The sequence below is a fragment of the Saccopteryx leptura genome, chromosome 3, assembly GCF_036850995.1.
Source record: "Saccopteryx leptura isolate mSacLep1 chromosome 3, mSacLep1_pri_phased_curated, whole genome shotgun sequence".
Classification (NCBI taxonomy): domain Eukaryota; kingdom Metazoa; phylum Chordata; class Mammalia; order Chiroptera; family Emballonuridae; genus Saccopteryx; species Saccopteryx leptura.
Window position 1 is genome coordinate 53032830 of NC_089505.1, and position 22684 is coordinate 53055513.

Sequence of the window (22684 nt, forward strand, 5' to 3'; positions counted from 1 at the left end):
GGAGCCATGCATAAAGAGGAATATCTAAATACTCTTACAGTCTATAGTGGACTGTATGCTTTATGTTATACTGATACAGATTGTCCTTGTGTGTGGGGGTGGGATCCATGATTTCTTTTTTTTTTTTTTTTTTTAGCTGCACAAGAGAGTGTAAAGGACAGACAGGAACAAATAGGAAGGGAGAGAGATGAGAAGCATCAACTGGTAGTTGCGGCACTTTATTTGTTCACTAATTGTTTTCTCATACGTGCCTTGACTAGGGGGCTCCAGCTGAGCCAGTAACCCCTTGCTCAAGCCAGTGACTTTGGGCTCAAGCCAGTGACCATGGCGTCATTTCCATGATCCCACGCTCAAGTTGGCAACCCCACGCTCAAGCTGGATCAGCCCGCGCTCAAGCTGGCAACCCTGGGGTTTTGAACCTCGGTCCTTGGCATCCCAGGTTGATGCTCTGTTCACTGCACCACCATCTGGTCAGGCTCCATGATTTATTTCTGAGCAGTGGGATATAGCAAGGGATGGGACATCACCCTAGCAATGACATTACGTTATAGAAGACTATCTTGCTAGCAGACTCACTCTAAAGACTCTTTCCTTTGTTGGCTGCAAAGAAGCAAGCTGCTATGAGTACTACAGCACAATAACTGCAAGCAATTGGATTCCACCAACAAAAACAGGAGTGGAAAGCACCTCCTTCCCTAGTCAGATCTCCAGTTGAGACCTCAGCCTGGCTGACATCTTGACTGCAGTTTTGTGAGACTCTATTCTGAGACCCCAGATAAGTTGTGCCTGGACTTCTACTCACAGAAATAATGAAATAATAAGTTCATTTTGCTTTAAGCTGCTAAACTTTTAGTAATTTGTTACATAGCATAGAAAACTAATAGACTTGAACAGCAGTATAGCAAACTGGCTTTGCATTTTCTCTGGGCCTAAAACTTGTTGAAAGGCAACTCTTTTGTGGATATTTTTATGCCCACTTCAGAGGTTCCCATTACTGGGGACTCTCTTGCAGTTCCCTTAATGTGAGCACAGGCATCTTTTCATATTTGTTAGTTTCCCGCCACTCCTTCCTTAGGAATCTAGCGATCAACTCCTGGTTCTTGCTGCCAGGGTCCCTATAAACAGGACTTAGACCAACCCCATGCCAACACCCTCCCCCATGAAGCTACATCTTTTCACCAGTAAACATTTAAAGACCCTAGGAAACAAATATCATTCATTTGTTCAGGGGCCCATCCAACTCTAAAAGGGCAGGCCGTTTCCAACGTGGCCACCCTCTCCCCAGCCCTACTGTCCCTTTGCTTCAGCTTTGCTACACAGCAGTCCAAAGCCAGCAGCTCCACGGGGTCCTTCCAACAGCAGGACACTACATCAAGCTGGCCCAGGCCCTGCGGAAGTCTGCTCTCTCCAGGTCTGAGGTGAAGGAGCAGTCACTTCATGGTAAGAGTTCACTTCAAAGACTCTCTTTACCAATCTTTCTTCTCCACATTCTGTAAACCTTTTTTTTTTTTAACCCCTGATCTGGTTCAAGAGCCTGAGGCTCATGGAATTAATCACTTCATGTGTTCTTGTAAATTCTGTGCATGGGGATTTGCCTCACAATCACTTTGGTCTGTGATATCTATCACTTTAGAAATTCTAACAGATTGGAGGTAGGAAAAGTGCCATTTTAACCACCTGTTACTTTTAGTATTCATAAGTCATGAAATAAGAATATAACTTAATGTTACTGACCATTCATTTCTAGCTGACATTTAAAAAAATCAGTGATATTTACATTCTTAGACAATTGTCAAGACTATGAACCCTGTTTAAAAAATAATGACTCAACACCCTCAAATATTTTTTATCTATATATTGCAAGCTGAAACACCAAGACAGAAACCAAGGAATCAAAGTATATTGCATTATGTAAAAGTTCTAATTATTGGTAGCAAAATGCAAACATGACCTATTTAAAATACAAAGTTTATTCATGCATTTACTGAACAAATGTTTATTGAGCACCTTCTAAGTGACAGATTCTATTTTATTTCACCTTTTTAAACATTTAATTTTGAATTCTACTTAGCCAGATAGCTTTAAAATAGTATGTTTATAAGAAGAAAAATGCACATTGACATAAGTCTTAGAAATGCCTAATACTCCAGAATTACCTGAAAAAGCATTGCTGTAATATCTAGACAGGGTCTGCATGATATCTTTGGAGTGCTGGGTCCACGGCGCTATCTTTCTGTAGGTTTTTACACGATGAACCAGTTGAGAACCACCATACTGAAGGGACAGGGTGTCTCCATGATCTTCATAAAGTTCCTCAAATAACCTAAACAAAAGTAATACAAACATTCAGGAATTTTAGGAAAAAAAGTATTATATGTTATTCTCTTAGCCACAGACTCAAAACAAGACTTTTACTTTATAAATTCTCTGAACTATTCCTTTCAAGTAGACTCTTCAACATCTTAAAGATCAATACAAATGCAAAATATTTTACATTCTACAGTAATAGTCTAATGAGCAACTAAGTCACAGAAAACACTAAACAGGAAGCAGAGGCACCAACAACATAACCCTGGGACAGACCAGGCTGGCTCCGACCTCACTAAAGACGTCTGTCTGCAGCCTGCCAGATCAATGTGTCTCCCATGGAGCCATTTTCTGTTCTCTCTGAATTGCCTTTTGAAAAGAAGGGCATGCTCTGCTCACAGACAAACCATATTCTCTCCTGAAAAAACATGTTTGAAACCTCTGTTTCTTCAATGCCTGTTAAAGGCTTTCAGTGCAGTGATATCTGTGGATGTGGCTACTTATAAGCCAATCACTTCCCTTGGCAGCTTTTCTGACCATCTCAAATGACCAATAATAGCTATCACTATATTTTCAAGAAACAGTGAAGAAACCAATCCTTAATGAAGAGTCAATCTTTTATATGTCTTCTATTTTTAATTCAAAATGCATAAAGGCACATTATTATTTTTTTCCTAATGAGGCTGGATTTGTTTAGTTTTTTTAAAAACCCACTAGTTTAAATTTATTTAAAGTACTTTGGATTAGTCTATAAAAAACAGTGTAAGCCTGACCTATGGTGGCACAATGGATAAAGCATCGACCTGGAGCGCTGAGGTCACCAGTTTGAAACCCCTGGCCTGCCTGGTCAAGGCACATATGGGAGTTGATGCTTCCTGCTCCTTCCCCCCACCCTTTTCTCCCCCCCTCTCTCTGTCTGTCTATCTCTCTCCCCCTCTCTAAAATAAATAAAAATTATATTTTATAAAAGGGTTTATTGATAACATAAAAAATAATAGCAATAATACAGAAGTATTTAACAGAAATATTTATTACAGAATTAACCTGAAGAATTAGTAACATAATTTTTCAGAAGCTAAAAGTGCAAATGAGTTCATAAAAGTCCTTCATATTAATCAGGTTTGTTTTCTGTCGTTACCAGCATTCAAAAACCAGAAAATAAGGCTTACCTGACTGCATCTGTGTCAAACTGCAGGTTGGGCTTGTCAATCAATCCCAAGGAATACAGCTGATAAGCCAGGGCACATTTTCCCACCATGAACTGCGCTGTGTTGGTGCGATCTAAACAGTCCACACAGTTGGTTCGAAGAACACCAGTCTAAAGGGAAATAAATACCTTAAGACTTTTAATCATTATTCAATCACCAAAATGACTTCCATCCTACTTAAATTTCTTTTCTTTAAGCAGTAGAAGAAAAAGGTGTAGGCAGGGTATTACTCCTAAACAAATAATGATGAACACTTCTTAAATTATGAAAGGTCATAGCTGCTGCTGACTTACTGTTGCAACAGTAACATTACACCTTCTTGTCTATATCTGAATTTTCTTCTCTAGGTTAACAAGATAAAACATTTAAGTAATATTTTCCACAGGAACAATCAGTAAAATATGTGCCTTTTTTCTGATATGTCTCCTTTACTGTAATAGATCAAATATTCAGTGGTTGAGGCCATATCACTCTGTAAGCATAATTAGTATATATATTTATCATATTGGATAATTTTCCAAAGTCATTCTAATCTACTCATTTCACATTTCTGTTTATGTTTCTGTTTCCAATAATAAAATTTATAATATATGGGGAAAATCTATGGGCCATTATTAGTTTAGCTGCACATCCTCTGTAGGAGCTAAACAGCAGCAGTAAGGCTTTTGAAATTTACTCCCAAATAATTAATAATTCTCCCTTAAATAAGAAGTATGTCTCTCATTGGATGCTTTTAGAAAAACAACATCTACTGTGGATACAGATTCTACTCATTATTAATATAATGCTGTCTATACCTGCAGGCGACCAGTGGGAATCACACATCCTCCGAGTTCATTCCACCTGTTTAAAAACACATGCTTTTAAAGAAATTTTAATAACAGAATCTGTAATCATTTTTGGTACTAGATCTTTATTGAGAATAAAATGAATAGAGATAAATGTACCAACATAATCAGCTGCTTCTATTACTTCCATTCTTTCGGGTAAGTTAATATGCAAATACCAAGGTGGAAAGCTATCACGCTGCCCTCTGAGAGCTCAGGACAGGAGCATCTGAACTTGTCCCAGGGCCCTACACTACTCTGGCATTGTCACCCACGCTCAACCAAAACCTCTCTTGATTTAACGTAAGCTGAATCCTTGCTTGGTTTCTATGGAAATGAGTAATAATTGCAGGGCACCTTGCCAATAAAATCATCCAAGCCTTATCCTTCTCCCCTCCGTGACAGGGTTCTCCGCCTCCCCCAGCTTTTCCTCACGGAGTTTCGTTACATCCCTTTGGTTGTTTCTGCAGATTTCCTTACTCTTTCCCTTCCTACTTATGTTCTTCTTCATGTGCTCATGACTGCATGGGAATACGTTCGAAGTGCTCTTTTAATTATTTAAAAGAAGATGCAGTACAAAAAAAGAGTTAACATAGCAGGTCTGACTGCTATCCTCAGAAAGGCCTGCTTATTAGGTTGGCCACTGGTTGGCACCTGAGAACTTGGGTTTCACTATCTCAGAACAGACAAGAGTGGCTCACTGGGTCTAAACTGTTTGTAGAAACAATCTGGTTTCGCTGAATATCCCCTTTCCTTCTGGGAGATTGGGATTGCGGTACAGGCCAAGCAGGCTGCCTACAGGACCAGACTGGCACTGAGTCTCTAATAATCTGTCCTGGTTGGCAACATTTCACACATGCTGTCACAGCACGTTGCTGGGGGAATTAAGCATGTTCTGTGCGACTCCACTTGGAGAGGACTCCAGGAGCTTGCGTCTAATTTCCTCTGGAATTGGCCTCAGGTTCCTTTTCCCGTTGCTGATTTTGCTCTGTAGCCTTTGACCATAATAAATCCATGGGTATAATACACTGAGTCCTCTGAGTTCTCCTAAAGAGCCAGTGTGCCTAGGTGTGGTCTTGGAAACTCCCCATTACAGGTGCCATAAAATTCAAACTGTTACCTCTAGAGTAGGATTACCCCTAAAGACATACACACTGTTAGTTGGTTGTTTTTGTACTTTTTTTAAAACTGTTATAATTAACTTGGTTAATTGAAAATAAAGTGCTGAAAATATATAATATTGGTTGCTTAAAAGGTAAATAAAACATGGATCCTTGATCTGAAGAAGCTCACAAAGCATTCTGGCACATATGGTAATGAAGAAAGAGCTGTGAGACGATAACTACAGTACAGAGATAAATACTATTTTCATAAAGATGTTAGTATTTATTCCACAAGAAAAAGATTTTCCTACTCCTATTTAATACTGAAAAATAGAATCCACTGCATAAAATTTTACTTTACAGAAATTTTTTTTTTTAATTTTTTAATTTTTTTTATTTTTTACAGAGATAGAGAGAGAGAGTCAGAGAGAGGGATAGACAGGGACAGACAGACAGGAACGGAGAGATGAGAAGCATCAATCATTAGTTTTTCGTTGCGCATTGCAACACCTTAGTTGTTCATTGATTGCCTCTCATATGTGCCTTGACCGCGGGCCTTCAGCAGACTGAGTAACCCCTTGCTCGAGCCAGTGACCTTAGGTCCAAGCTGGTGAGCTTTGCTCAAACCAGATGAGCCCCCGCTCAAGCTGGCGACCGTGGGATCTCAAACCTGGGTCCTCCGTATCCCAGTCCGACGCTCTATCCACTGCACCACCGCCCGGTCAGGCTACAGAAATATTTTATGTAATGTTTGTTCCACGCAGCAAGATATAAAGACTCCATGACTTCCACCATATGGTATGTAACCACCTGAGAATCTGATGCCCACAGTGATTGCTTATTACAGTCACATGAGCTGCCTGTCTCCCCAACGGTATACATTCATCCTTCTTCCTGCTCTTATTTAGAGTATTTTTATCCATAGAGAAAAATTCTCTGATTTAGTTTAACTTTTAAAATGCCATACATACTTTTCATCTGGCCGCAAAATGCTACAGTAGGAATCGGGACGGTTTACAAAGAAACCTGTTTTCTTTACCACGCTCTCTGCGATCACATTCAGTCGATCAAGAACATTACACAGCTTGCTGAGGAGAGGAGGAAGAATGAGAAATGTGAGACGAACCCAAGTTTTAATACATATTATTCTTATATCTAAAGCAAAGTCTATAAAAATGATATTCAGGAATTTAATTTTCAAAACCCCTGGTATGTACTCAATAGGACATTATAGTAATTTCTAGAATATAATGTATATTCAATAATTAACAAGATGTACAAAGAAACATGAAGGGCCTGTAACTTAATATCAACTATTGGCAAGCCTTAAGTTTGGCACACTGCATCCAGCAAGAGCTTTTCCCAGAGCCTCTCACTCCTCAACAGTCAAGTCAGTCAAGTCAATATGCATTCATAAAATGACTGTGAAAAGAGCACAATACAGTCCTGGCCGGTTGGCTCAGTGGTAGCGCGTCGGCCTGGCATGCAGGAGTCCCGGGTTTGATTCCCGGCCAGGGCACACAGAAGAAGCGCCCATCTGCTTCTCCACCCCTCCCCCTCTCCTTCCTCTCTGTCTCTCTCTTCCCTCAATGGAGCCAAGGCTCCATTGGAGCAAAGTTGGCCCAGGCGCTGAGGATGGCTCTATAGCCTCTGCCTCAGGCGCTAGAATGGCTCTGATTGCGGCAGAGTGATGCCCCAGATGGGCAGAGCATCGCCCCCTGGTGGGCATGCCGGGTGGATCCCGGTCAGGCACATGCAGGAGTCTGTCTGACTGCCTCCCCGTTTCCAACTTCAGAAAAATACAAAAAAAAAAAGAGCACAATACATAGTGCAGGTAACAGGTGAAGGAAACACTGGAAAATTAATTCATATGAATGGCACCAACCTGTAATCAGGCTTATTATACTCCAGGAAAGCGTGTGTGCTTATCTAACTACATAAAATGATTTAGAAAAAGGTATAACAAGTTAAGTGCAAAAATAATATAGTAACATTTTTTTAAAAGACCTCAAAATAAACCTACTGTTTGTATGATGCCTAGCAAATGCTTAAAAAGACAATGCAAGGTTAATAAAAGAGTTCCTCGGAGATGTTCTGAATCAGATCGTTACAAGTAAAAGAGATGAGAAAGCACCTTGGGGAGAAGTGAAGGGAGGGTGCGGGGTGGGGGGGAGAACAGGAACAAAGACTCGGGAATGGGGTCTTGGCTGCCACACTGGGGACAGACAAGGAAGTTCAGTTTTTCAGAAAGAGAACAGCCCTGGGAATAAAAAGGTCATCACATTCTGGAAGCAACCAGGTGACAGGGCTTTAACATTATACCTAGGAGTTGGGATTTACTACCAACATGCACATGCGGCAGTTACTGCAGGTTCAGCCTCGGGTGAGATCATCTGAAGGAGGCGTCAGAGAAAGTGACTAAACAGAGAGAATAAAATAGAAAAAAGTGAAACGATGCCTTTAAGGAAAAGGAGTGGAGTAGAGATGTTCTGAAATGACTAGCTACTTCAAAGAGAATTTGCAGGTGGTATAAAAAGTGGGCAAAAAAAAGTGGTCTATTAATTCAAGCACTCAACACCCCCTCAGCAGGTTCATAGAAGAAATGAAAAGAGTAACATTTACTTTACCATAGAGATCAGCTTTCTACTACCTTACATCACAAGAAAAGGAAAAGACTACAACCGGACATTCATATCCACTCACCTTTTGGTGTACTTGGCCATGTCCCAAGGAATGTAAATAATAGTGTGTTCAGGAGGCAGAAACTGGTTGAGGTATGTCACAGCAGCTACAAGCTCTTCACTCAGAATTCTCTCATGCTTTCTTTTCTCACGTTCCTTTATCAAAAATTAAACATTCTCAGTGTTCTAATCACTTTAAATCAGAGGAACAGACATTTAACATGTTTATTTTTAGCCAAGACAAGACAAAAAAAAAAAAAGCTTGTCTTAAGTATACTAAAATGAAACCTACCTATGAAAATTAAAATAATAGAAATGCAAACAAATAAATACTTCACTGAATTAAAGCAACAGATAATGAGTGCTAAAAACTCAAGGAGATCAGATTTCTCCCTAGGAACTTCCTGTAGCCCCAAGAAACCTAGCTCACCCTCTGTAGGCTTGGCTTACACACTCCACACCCCACTTTGGCAGGTGAGAATCTCCAAGGACCAGAAGAAGGGAACCCCCAACTCCAGCCAGCTAAGGACCAGACAAATCAACTGGCTCTGGATGGATGGTCCCCAAAGTAGCATAGCTTGGCAGCCTTTAAATGTTTTCACATTTGACTCTCACAAAATACCCTGTGAGGTAGCCAAGGCAGATACTTTTCCCTTCTGACACCATGGTTGAGTGAACTGAAACTGAGGGTGTTCACGGCACTACCCCTTACTTCCTGCCTGCTCGCTGGCTGCACCTCCTTAGACATTACACTGCCTCTCCTCCGAATGCAAGCTCTGCTCTCGCTAGCCATGCGGCCCAGGGCAAGGTTTTCAACTTTCTGAGGCCTCCATCTTTTCATCTATCACATGGATTAACAAATAGCATTAATGTGAGGTTTAAATGAGAGAAAACATGAAAAGCATGATAATTAACACTTGGAACATGGGTAGTATTAATAAAAATTAACATTTGCTGTTGTTGTCCTGATAGGTTTTCACTCAGGAACAAACAACAACAAAAATCCAGTTAATACAGCAGCAGTGACACTGACTGGTCACTGAGGCACAACCACTGGCATCCTAACAGGCCCACACTGTTTTCAGTCAAGGTGATTACTCTTCAGTTGTCATAAATTTAATTAGATAACCACTGTGGAAACAAAAAAGGGTATCTATTTTGTACAGCTAAATAAATCAAATAGAGAAATTAGAAGAGCTGATTTAAAATAGTGTTACATCAGTTTAGGATAAACATATATTTAGCTTATTTTTACATCTGAGAAAATCAAATTATATCTCTAGAAGATTGTTCAAAAGCACTTTAAACCAACTAGGGAAACAAACACTTTTTGAAATTCTTATATCAAATCTGACATCTTAGATGGAGAGAAAAGATCATTCAATCAACCTTTGATCATCTGTATGTAAAGAATCTACTTGATGTGTCGTCTGTTGACAGCAGATTAGTGTTAGTAGGTTGCTTAGTCAACCTCCTTAGGGTCACAGACCTCTTTAACAATCAAATGCATCTACCTGAATCATTACCAGCTAGAAGCAGCGGTCTCTGGGACTTGGACGTGAGCTGCAAAGTATAGAATTGTGACAACAATTCCAGTGTCATGCGCACTTTTCCTGGATGTGGACTTTTCCTGGACTCCTGCTCCTTGTGACAGCTTCTAACAGACTGAACTGGGGTTGCGTTGCATTTTTCAGGGATTTGGCATGGTGTTGGGGCCAACTTGGACTTGGTGAACATGTTAAGGACACTACTCTTATGGATTCTTGCTGTATTGGCCAAGAGTTTGCTTAAAGGCTTTAATCACTGTAAAAAAAAAAAAAAAAAAAAAGAAAAGAAAAGAAAAAAAGAAGACTGGATAAAGAAGATGTGGCACATATACACCATGGTATACTATTCAGCCATAAGAAATGATGACATCGGATCACTTACAACAAAATGGTGGGATCTTGATAACATTATACGGAGTGAAATAAGTAAATCAGAAAAAAACAAGAACTGCAGGATTCCATACATTAGTGGGACATAAAACGAGACTAAGAGACATGGACAAGAGTGCGGTGGTTACGGGAGGTGGGGGGAGGGAAGGAGGGAGAGGGGGAGGGGCACAAAGAAAACTAGATAGAAGGTGACGGAGGACAATCTGACTTTGGGTGATGGGTATGCAACAGAATTGAATGACAAGATAACCTGGACATGTTTTCTTTGAATATATGTACCCTGATTTATTGATGTCACCCCATTAAAATTAATAAAAATTTATTTATTAATAAAAAAATTTTTTAAAAAACAATCAAATGCAAACTTCACATATACATGTGATTTTGAGTATTATTTCAAACCCTTCAGAAACCCCCCTTCCCCAATGGCCATCATGGTCCCCAGACTAAAAACCTCTGCTGCACAGTTATGCCTGGTCCCAGACTGACTTGCTCTGGAGCCCCCAAAATGGCACTGGAGGCAAAACGTCTGTCAACCAGCGCCACACATTTCCAGAGTGGAGGTATAGGGGATAGAGAGTGGGGAGTTCACAACACAGAGTAAAAGAGAAAAGAAATCAAGAAAAGTATTTCTTTATTTAGTAACATCATATGGAAGCTGAATGAACAGTAACTATCCGTTGGTATCATCCTACACATACACACATTCTTTGACTCCTTAATCATAATAAGGACATCTTCCAAGTGACCTAAATAAACATCCTCTTTTATCCTATGAATAAAAGAACTAGTGACAAAAACAACAAAAATTTTCTTTCTATTCCTCAAAATAGCCACTTAATCTCCAAACTATTTTTAGTTAATCTCTAATTATTGCCAGGACCTTTATGACAATGGAAGAATAGACTGGCCTTTAAATATTGTTTTTAAATGTACTTTTGAGAAAGCTGGGCAAGAACACTTAACAAAATCACATGTATCAGATATTTTTTTGAATCTGTGTATTTCATAGGGAATTATTTCAAATGTCATAGACCAAATCTCCATTTAAATATAGCTTCTAACCATCAGGACTCTGCAAAACATGAAAAATATCTACAATGTAGGTCAATATTTATATTCTAATAATACCTTATAATTTAGTGCTTTAGCAATAATTATTTTATACTATCAATATTATATTTTCTGTACATTTACTAGAAAAGTGTTTGTGGTCTTTGTTACTACAGCTGTTACTTTAATTTTTTAATTATGTATATTATAGCTACAATTCAATAGTAGGCTGAGGTTACATATTATCCAGCTATTGCCTTATATATATTATTCTGAGTTGACAGGAGAGAGACATGAAAATGAAATTTCTGAATTAATGTGAACAAAAGTCTAGAAAATGATGTATTTACTATCTGAATGATTTACTTTACAATGTCAATCCCTGGTAGGATGCAATAATTACATAAGTCAAAGAATAACAAAGGAAGAAAGGAAGCTGACTGCCTCACTGTCCACGGCTTCCCCTCCTCGCACCTTCTCTTATCTTGGCCACTTGCAGGCCACGTTCCTCCAAACCCTTGCTTTTCAACACATGTTCATGCATGCAGCCCTGCACCCTTACTAATCTCTGCAATCATTAACATAACTCCTCCCCCCAGCTTCGGATCGCCTCCTTTCTTAAGTACCCGATGCCATGGACCCTTCCTTTTCTTTCCTGTGCTTTATACATCTCCTCAAGGGTCTCACATGGATCCTTCCAGTCTTCTGAACACATCATCATGATCTCTTTTTGAAAAGTGATAAGAACTGCTCTTCATTTTTCACTACGTACTCCCCGGGGTGGCGGGGGAAGTGTCTACCCACTGCCACCACTGCTCACCTTCCTCCTATGCCTCAGCTGGCGTCTGTCCATGCCCTCGGTGCTGCTGACGCCCATGAGCATTTCTTCCCTGTTCATCCTACTCGATCCATCATTTTTCACTGTTGACCCTTCCTTTATCATGAAACATGTTTTCATAACATAGCACTCATTTGGTGTTCCTCCTACTTCCATCTGCTTTTTCTCTGATTCCTTATAGACTCAGACTGCTCTAACTGGACACTAAGACTGGAGGCCCTCAAGACTGGACCGAAGGCTCTCTCACATGGGCATCCCACCCACGCCCATGCCCTCAAATAGCACCTGTACACAGATGAATCGCAAAATCATGTCTCAGCCTAGACATTTCCAACTAGCCTATGTGCCATCTCCTTTTAGAGGTCAAACACACATAAACCTCAGCACATCCAAACCATACTCATGATCTTCCCGCACAGCGGAGTCACTGTTCCCTATGTTAGCAAATGGTATCACCATCCATCCACCTGAGTAAATCAAACACCTAAATACCCAGACTGAAGTTTATTCTCCCTCACTTTAAATCCTGCCCTTCACCGAGTCTACCTCCTCTATCCACGTGTACATCTCTACCACACCACCCTAGGACCAGTCAGAATCACCCCTTTTCTGGATAACCATAATAACCTCCTAAGTGGTTCTCTAGCATTGACTTTAGCCTTGAACCAATGCCTTTGTTCTCTCTGTGGAGGTAAGGAAAATCTTTTCAAAACATTTAAATCTGATCAGATGCTCTTGGGATAAAGACGAGACTCGTTAGCACATCCCACAAGGTTCTCCACGGTCTTGCCACAACTGTCTCTTTAGCCTCATCTCACAGCAGGCTCCCTTGCCCTCCTTTGCTGGGCCCTAGCTACACAGGCATTTTCTTCCTCAAACACCATGCACCCTCCTGTTTCAGGGCCTTTGTATCTACTGTTCTGAGCTGAAGACTATCCTCTGGCTTTCTGAACTAGTTAATGCCTCTTCCTTCAGGCTGCACTGACTCATCACTCCCTCCGGGAAGGCCTCTCTGCCCTGTAAGCTGTCACAGCACCATTGACCCTGTCTTGGGACCTCTGTATTACTTCACAGTCTCCTCCATCAAACCATTAGCTCTGCAGAGGCAGGAACAGCTCTGTCATTGCCTTGGCACAAAGAAAATCTTCAAAAATACTTGTTAAACAATGAACTATATGAACATAGGATTTCTTGAGTTTTGATTACATTGAGTTATATTTATTAACCAACCTCTCCACTACTGGGCTGTTGGCCACTGCCGCACCAAAAACAAAACCCTCGTTTTAAATACTCTCGTGGCTTTATACTGAGATTCTTTCAATTCATTTGGTTGTAACAAGTATGGATGTAATGTATTATCTTGTCTCCCTGTCCTCCATCCTAGGCCTCTCACACAAGATACAGTGACCAGACAGCGTACTCTGACAAGGAAGCGCAGAACTAAGGGTCATGCCACCACTTTGGCCACCTCACTCTTGAGCCAAAGTGTCCTGTTACTGTGTATTAACTTTCCCAGGAGATCTTCTGGATTGTCAAGGGAACCAGCTGCCTCAAGGCTAGGCTGTCACTGTTCGATCTCTACGCTTTCACTCCAAGCTGTCCTGGAAACTGAAGCAGAGTTTTACCCGTATCTAGTTCATCCAAGGAAATTAGAAGAGTGACACGCTGCATCACCCTCTTCCCTTGGAAACATATCACTGATACTCCTAGGTAGGTACCCGGGGAAGAGGCCATATGGAATCTGAAGTTAAAGGACAGTGGCTCAGATAGCTCAGACACTCTGAGCCATCACAGCATGCTAAGTCTACAAGTCTCCGTGGGGAAAGGTAAAGCAATTGTGTTGAGGACAAGGTTGCCCAATGTGATGAATTTCATAAGCAGAAAGGTGAGCGCATCATACCTTCACTAAATTCAAGATGATGATGGGGGAGCCAAACCTCTGAAGCATCTGGTCAAAGTGAAGGGCAGCCACATGTGCAAATGGATCTGCCTGATCCACTGAGGAGAAAAAAAGACGAATAATACCAGAATGGAAACTATAGAGCAAGAATAGAAGTATACAGTTTTGTTTTGTTACTTGATGTTTATAGAAATGTAATTCAACTGATCCAGCAGTCCCATCCCCAGATTCCTGACCCAGCAGTCCCATCCCCAGATTCCTCTAGAGTAATTCAACTGACCCAGCAGTCCCATCCCCAGATTCCTCTAGAGTAATTCAACTGACCCAGCAGTCCCATCCCCAGATTCCTGACCCAGCAGTCCCATCCCCAGATTCCTCTAGAGTAATTCAACTGACCCAGCAGTCCCATCCCCAGATTCCTCTAGAGCTCGTCAAGATACTCATTCTTCACATATTTATTGAATTTGAATGATTTTTACATTTCTGAAGTAAAATATAAATAACTTGCCAGCAGCCAAAATTAAAAATATATAGTTATTACATAAAAATAATAGAATTGTCTTTTTTTTTTTTTTTTTTTTTTTCATTTTTCTGAAGCTGGAAACGGGGAGGCAGTCAGACAGACTCCCGCATGCACCCGACTGGGATCCACCCGGCATGCCTACCAGGGGGCAATGCTCAGCCCATCTAGGACATCACTCTGTTGCATCCAGAGCCATTCTAGCACCTGAGGCAGAGGCCACAGAGCCATCCTCAGCGCCCAGGCCATCTTTGCTCCAATGGAGCCTCCGCTGCGGGAGGGGAAGAGAGACAGAGAGGAAGGAGAGGGGGAGGGGTGGAGAAGCAGATGGGTGCTTCTCCTGTGTGCCCTGGCCGGGAATCGAACCTGGGACTCCTGCACGCCAGGCCCACGCTCTACCACTGAGCCAACCAGCCAGGGCTAATAGAATTGTCTTTTAAATGATCTTCTTTCCAGTACTAAAACTTTGTCAAAACTAAGCATTTATGACATTTCTGTGACAACAATCAATTATCTCTAAATGTGTACTATTAAAAAGATTGTTCTACATACATGTAATAGGTGGTTTTGGCATCATCGTTGAAATGTCCTGAGACCAGTATAAAGGCACTGACCCTCTCACTTGCACATAGGAAGAATAACTCCCTGCAGTAAAAGACATCACAGAAGCATCACAGAGTATTTGTTCAGTCTCCACTTCATTTGCAACATCGCCCTGAAAAGGAAGGTACATTTAAAGGCATTTTATGTTATTAGAAATTTTTAATGAAAAATTTCAAGTATACATATTAAATTATAATTCTTGTTCTTTGAATGTTTTGAAAGAGATAAATATCAGTCAATATTTACTGTGTACACTAGAAAAGGAAAACAATTAAAATGCAATAAAGGAAGGCAATTAAAAATAGCAGAGAATAGACTAGGAAAATGAAATTAAATAGCCAATAATACAAATATTAGAGAATATCTCAAGTGATACAAATGGCAGAAAGGGAGAGAAAAGAAAAACAATTACATGGCATTTTATAGGAAATTAGGAAGACCAGTGGAATATAAAAATTCAATTCTGAAGACTAAGGAGGAATAAAAGGACAAGAGTGAGAGTCACAAAATGTCTGTTGGACAGAAGAAAAAAAGGGCGTCTTGAGGTGGCTTTATCTACAGAAGTGTATAAGGGTATGATAAAAAATAACTTTAGAGGCATTAACACCTTGTCTGTTGGATTACCCTTTAAATATTCAAAAGTAAGTAATATAACTACAAAATTCTAATTTTTTTAAAGCACCAGTTACAATTATTTTCATTGTGGACAGAATTTTCAGGACAATGTTGCTATTTTTAGCCAGGATCCAATGAGACCAAGGATAACTAGTTTTCCTAGTGTCTTCACCACACCAACACTGATTACTTTGTTATGAAGGAACCTACCAGGTCTGTTTATTGTAAGACACATCTTTTTCTTTCTACCGTTACTCATTTGATGAGTGGTTCTTTGAGAGTATATGAAGATTCTCTTTGCTAACAATCTTCTCTATACATGTCACCATCCCTTAATAATCCCTGATGTGTGTCAGTTATCATATTTATGTTTGTACATTGGCAATTTTCTAATTTTACTATTCCTGTTTACTTGTATTTGCCATTATTATGCTGTGGAGAAGGATAGTCCATCCCCCTTTCATATCATTAAATTATTTGTTTTGACAGTAAACAAAAACAAAAAAACAATGTCTCGTTCAATCTGTCGACTAAATCACACATCTACTTAGGACTCAAGTTGTCTACTACAAACAGAGACAGAGTGCTCAGTGGGGACTCCATGACTGATGGCAGAATCAATGAATTTTTGTTGTTATTCCTATGGTGAAAAGAACAAAGATTCTGCCTTGAGCCAAACTAAGGGAGAGGGAAAAGGGTAAACATTTCCTAAGCCTTGATGTCTTTATTCTTCTTATCAAGGATGCATTTTCAACAAGTGCTCCCCTCTACCTATTTCTTAGGTGAAAGTGCTTTTCTATTTTAGTCTCTACACTAAATATGTGCATTTCTTCATATATTATAGAAATAGCTCATCCACCAAAACACTAGACATTTCATAACTCCCTAGGGCAGTAGTTCTCAAACTTTTTTAAGTCAGAGTGCATTTAAAATCGTACAAATAATTGTAGGCGCACGATATACAAATTTCTGATAAATATGTTATAATAACTAAGTAAAATATTAAAGAAAAATATATAAAGGCCAAGCATGCTTTTATAGTAATTAAACGAAATATATATGACAAAATTAAATTTATTCTGACATTAAAAACATTTTTATTTTACATTTTTTGTTATGCTTTTTAGAATTCATAAAAAAGCGGGTTAAAAAATAAGAAAAACAACAAAAAAAGTTATCTTTTTATATATATAGATACATTCTTGTAAGATTTAGTAAATTCGGCAGGTCCCGGTGCAAATGTGTTAAGTTTTTTCATTCTTATGTTTATGAGAAACATGAGCCTGATGTGTCCTAGCGATTTCTTCAATGTTTGGGCATATATTTGAAAGGCAAACTCTCATTTCCTTATCAATACATTGAGGAATTCCTTTTTTTTTTACTCTTAATTGTGTTGAGGGCAGAAAACTCCCACCATACATATCATCTTAACTTTACACCAAACAAAGGATAGAAGAAACTTGCCTCCAGTCTTTCTGGAGAACATGGGGGGTAGTATAAACAATCCAGCACCACAGCTTAACAGCCTTTTGCAACCTAATCAGGCAAGTGAGGTGGGGGGTTGGGCAGACTGTCATCTTACAGCCAATTCCCCACACCTCTGTCCCCCAAAAATCTAAACTCCAAAAACCCTGTTGGTTTTTTGGTCCCCAACAGACACATATTTCTCTGGAATACCATAGGGTGCACCTGGAAATCTTCTAGGACACACCAGTGCGCCCTGGCACACACTTTGAGAACCACTGCCCTAAGGCATTGCATAACTCACTCTAACATAGCTGATTCTTCAGAACATCTGTGTATTAGTCATATTTCTCACAAATTTCATATACTCTGGACAATTATTCTCTTGATAATGTCTAAAAGTAAGACATTCCACTTTGTGAAGTTCTACTTCGCTTCACTTGTCAGCAAGCTGACGGAAGAGGTCACAATGACAGCAGCACAGCTGGGTTTTCCATCTTACCTCACAGTTTGCACCTCTCTTGAGAAAACGGGTCCCCGCAAACTTACTGGATCTTCTAGCTATTAGAGTGACATACACTGGTCGTCCATAGATCAACAGCTCTTAGAAATCAAGTTAAAGTTTTCAGCATTCATGACTGTCACATCAAACCAAAAGAATCATTATACCTTAAATATACATTTAATATACATTTGAGTGGATTACAGAATACCAAAAAGCTCTACCTAAGAATGAACAGCATTGGGTCCAACTGCTCTTCTGAATTGTGCAGTATTTAAGGCAAAACAGACCTCCCTAAGGAGTGGTTTCTAAGAATTTCTGAGGAAATGATAACGAGGTATGGGGATACTGGCCAAGGGAAGACCTAGTCTGTCCTTATATCCAACTAAAGCAGCTATTCTCAACCTGTGGGAGCGACCCCAGCAGGGTCGCCTAAAGCCATCGGAAAATACATAATGCATATCAGGTATTTACATTCCGAATCATAACTGTAGCAAAATTATAGTTATGAAGTAGCCACCAAAATTATTTTTTGGTTTGGGGTCACCGCAACATGAGGAACTGTATTGCGGGGTCACGGCATTAGAAAGGTTGAGAACCACTGAACTAAAGGATATTAACTGGTACAACTAATCCTTCCATTGTCTTCAGAGATTATCCACCTCTGAGAGAGCGTATATCACCCAAAAGCCTATCTAAACTGTGAAGCAATATATAACACTGAGGAATGAAGTGAGTATAAAAGTAATCCAAATTTGTCACCTAACTACAAAACTTGAACATTGTGAACTGTTTGACCGACATACAGCCTATTGTTATCACCTCATGTTTTCTGTAAAATGCTATAGGTCAGGCATCCTCAAACTACGGCCCAGCCCAAGGGCCGCAACAGGCCCCCTGAGGCCATTTATCTGGCCCCCCACTGCACTTCCGGAAGGGGCACCTCTTTCACTGGTGCTCAGTGAGAGGAGCACTGTATGTGGCGGCCCTCCAATGGTCTGAGGGACAGTGAACTGGCCCCATGTGTAAAAAGTTTGGGGACCCCTGCTATAGGTACTACTAATGAAACTAATTTTATTAGGTTGGGAGGGCTACTTTAGGTAATGTGTATAAAAGTAGTGTCTGGCTAGTAGTAAATGTTTAATAAATAGTAATTACTTTTATCATCATGCAGACTTCCAGAATTTATTAAATGCTTAATAACTAGGAGACAAGATTCATCATTTAAGCTAATGAGCTTTGAAATTATAACCTATGGTGCTATTTGCTACTTTAAAAAAGCAAACATTTATTGTGCTTAACATATGCCAGGCCCTGAATTAGCTCTTGGCAATACAAAACAGTTTAAAACTCCCATTTAGAAACCGCCTCTAGCAACGGGAGCACATTGTTTTTGTCCTTGGCGGTGAAAACCTTGTGTTCTTTCCAAGTAGATTTTACTTGTTAAAACAGAAAAAGTAATTCAGGGCCAAATCTCATTATTAAGTGAATGATCAAGCAGTTAATAATACCACTCAATAGTTGAAAATTATTAAAAAGCAATAAACCTGATTTTCAAATGTAGCACATAAAATCTCACTCATCTTCATTTCAAAATTCCCGTGTCTTCACCTAGCTTCTCCTTTCCCTCACTTGCCACAGAGAAGGCAGCATGGGCCCTCTTCAAGGCCAGCCTCTCTAGCTGTTCTCTGATTCCACTCCTCCCAAATGTCCTGGTGCAATAAAACATAAGAATGGTTAATTATACCCACCCACTTACTAATTTCAAAACAATTACTCATTTAAAGTTTTCATGATAGGTCTTAAAAAATCTAAGACACAAGGAAAAATGTCAACTGGACAACATGCTATGTGCACAAAGGCCTCTGATCTCAAAAAGGGACAGGAAACACATGAACACCCCTTCTGGAAAGTATACACTTGCCTTTCTAAATTCATAATAACACCTTCTTGAAAGGTTTCAACATAGCTAGAGATTAAATGAAAGGGGAAAATTATAAAACTGAACTCATCAGTTTAACCCAAGGCCACTTCTATTTAATCTATGATACCCCTTCCCAATCCAGGCCTTCATTACGCTCTGCCTGAACCACTGCAATTTTTTCCTAACTCATGTCCCTTGTTCAAGTATCATTTCACTTAATCTAGTATGAAAATGGCTGTCAAATCAAGCTTCCTAAATACTACTTTGCACATCAGCTTTATGAAGAAAAAAAAACCCACTCTCAAAAGGTCTAGCACCAAACCCAAAGTCCTTAGTCTGACCACCAAAGTGACTTGTGACTGGCAATCTGACTCCCCCTCCCACATTCCTTCCCACTACATTGTGCTCCCAGATGTTTAAAACATGAGCCACAAGAACATGCCCATAAACTTTTCCACCTCTGAACTCATGGTACTTCCCCAACCCATGTTCTCACACCCTGCTCACTGCTAAGACCTCTCTCTCCCTCTCCTTCGCTCCCTCCCTCTCTCCCTCCCCCTCCCCCTCTCCTCTGTTTAGGGCCCAGGCCAAGTTCAACTTTTCCTATGAGCCTGCCCACCCTCCCCACCTGTCAGTGATTCTGCTCCTGTTCTCAGGTAAGAATGACACTCGTCACCTATATAATTTATGACTCACATAGTATTTTCTTCCTTTTTAATCTTTCTGTGTATGTAATAGATTTGCTCAAGTGATTTGTAGTTCTCTTTGTATTTTCAGTACATGGAATCATGGGTAAGTCTTCTTACTGGGTACATAGTGTGATAACTATAATCTTATAATTCATAAATAGCTTTCTACAAATTGGAACAGTATAAGTTTAATAATGCATATCTTAATTTTTTTTAAAAAAAGGATACTTGACTGCCCACAGAACCCATGAATAATATACAATAGCCAGTCACGATGCACAGCATTTTTAATTATATCCAGAAGTTCACCATTCCACACATACTTCATATAAGGCTTACTACAAATCCCAAATACACCTGAAAAATAAAAGTTGGTATTAGGAAGATAAGGAAATTGGATGACATTCAATTCATTTTTAAGACCTCAAGCTTCTGTTTTTAACTTCAAAATAAGATTATCTGCTTTAATTGTATTGCCATTGTCAGTGGATACATTCATACCATTGTCTGAAACGCTGTACTGATACTATACAAAATCAAAGAATAAACACATTTTCTGATTTGTGAGAGTTTTTAACCTAAGAGAAAATGACAGGGACATTAAGGACACATGACAAACCCATGGACAGGGCTGAGAGGCAGCACAGAGCAGCATCTGGGAGCACCGCTCTGGGGCCAGAGGGCTGCATCCAAATCCTGACTCTGCCTTCCATCAGCAGGGTGCCAGGGGTGACCAAGAACGTTACCTCCTATCTCGGTGCCCTGTTTCCTCACTTGTCCCATCTCATGTTGTCATTGTAAAGATGAAATAAGTTGACCATGCACATAAAGTACTTAGAACAAGCCTGGTGCCTTAGTGATACTTTCATAGTGGTAGTTATTATATCAGGCTTTTTCTATATGAACAAATTAATTTCATCAATTTCAGCATACCTAGATATATTTATTGAACGACTTTTACATAAGTTATATGAAGTACAAAATAAGAAATAAGTGTATTTATAAGATAATGGTTTCAAAGATTTTGACAGTTCTGGATAGCAGGCTATCAATAGTAGTTTTCTTTTCAAAACAATAAGCCAACGTGTTTATACTATACATATGACAAATACAGTTGTTTTAATTCATAAAAACTAAATCTTCTCTGACCTCTCAATGCATTACACAGAGCATATATATAGTACAGACATGGATTGCAGTCCGGTCTTTGCCACTTACCAGCTCAGTGACCTTTGGCAAGTGACTTAACATCTCTGAACCTCAATTCACCAAACTATAAAATGATGATACAATTACTATTCACCTCAGAGATACTGCTCAGATTAAATAAAATAATATAGTCAAAGTGATCAATACACTATTTGAGGCCGCAGAGACTTTTAAAACATATATTATTTTCCTTTTTTACCTACTCCTTTATCTTCAACCTTCACTCTGTTTCCTGTCAGTTTCCCCCTGTGTGGTAGGAAAATAATGCCCCCCATGTCTGTCCTAATCACCAGAACCTGTGAATATGTTACTTTACATGGCAAGGAGGAATTAAAGTTGCAGTTGGAATTATGTTGCTAATCAGATAACCTTGAGACGGGGAGATTATTTTGGATTATCCAACTAGGTCCAATGTAATCAGAGTTCTTATAAATTAAAGAGGAAAACAGAATGTCATAGCAATGCAATATAAACAAAATCTTGGCTGCCCACTGATGGTTTTGATGACGGATGGAGCCATGAGCCAGGAAGTGCAGGCAGCCTCTGGAAGATGGAAAGCACAAGAAAATGAACTTCCCACTAAGTTTTCAAGAAAGCAATGCAATCCTGCCAACCCACAAATTTTAGTCCACTGAGAATTATCTTAAACTTCTGACTTCTAAAAGATAATAAATTTGTATAGTTTTAAGCCATTAAGGTTCTGGTAATATTACAGCAGCTATAAAAACCTAATACACATTGTTAATCATATCTATCAAGTAAAATTGCTCTAGAGATAGTAAAAACTTAAGTGGCTTCAGAGGCTTAATTCAGATCTCAGAAAAGATATTCATATTTTTATTTGGGATGACATGTAGTACAAATTTAGTACTGCTCTTAGCTTTTCTATTTCTAAAGGTGATGTTTAGAAGAAATGATGCCAAGCAAACATTATCTTATTCTCCACCTGTCTCTAGTAGTATAGGTTATAATTCACGTATCTGAATCAGGGCAAATTTATGTGATCCAGAAGTTCTGGGGTACGGAGGTTGTACTGAGTTAGATCTTAGCTCAAGTAACACTCAATCTAATTAACAAGAGTTTAGGGCAATGACAGAAATGGCATTCAGTGTTAGTCTGTGTCTTCTTAGAGTGGATTAGAACATTTGGCAAAATGCTAATAGAGCATAGCCTTTACTCAAGAGTCCTGCAAGGACAAACCTTCTGGAACTTTCCATTCCATTCCACCTCCTACCTCCATATCTTCACCAATATCATTTAAGCTGCATAGAGCAAGGCCCCCAGACACCGACTTATTATGTTTC

At 39.5% G+C, this 22684-nt stretch overlaps 1 protein-coding gene across 4 annotated transcripts in view; it reads right to left on the bottom strand.

Moving 5' to 3' along the window:
* The window catches only part of FIG4 (FIG4 phosphoinositide 5-phosphatase), a 150686-nt gene that overhangs the window by 85418 nt on the left and 42584 nt on the right, over nucleotides 1–22684 (bottom strand). For all 4 annotated transcript variants that reach the window (XM_066373481.1, XM_066373480.1, XM_066373483.1 and 1 more), the window contains 9 exons: nucleotides 20400–20528; nucleotides 17559–17659; nucleotides 14927–15089; nucleotides 13855–13952; nucleotides 8149–8282; nucleotides 6417–6533; nucleotides 4313–4358; nucleotides 3477–3625; nucleotides 2157–2323 (listed from right to left, as the gene is read on the bottom strand). In XM_066373481.1, coding sequence (XP_066229578.1) covers nucleotides 2157–2323; nucleotides 3477–3625; nucleotides 4313–4358; nucleotides 6417–6533; nucleotides 8149–8282; nucleotides 13855–13952; nucleotides 14927–15089; nucleotides 17559–17659; nucleotides 20400–20528 — 1104 coding nt within the window. The remainder of the gene's footprint in view (nucleotides 1–2156; nucleotides 2324–3476; nucleotides 3626–4312; nucleotides 4359–6416; nucleotides 6534–8148; nucleotides 8283–13854; nucleotides 13953–14926; nucleotides 15090–17558; nucleotides 17660–20399; nucleotides 20529–22684) is intronic.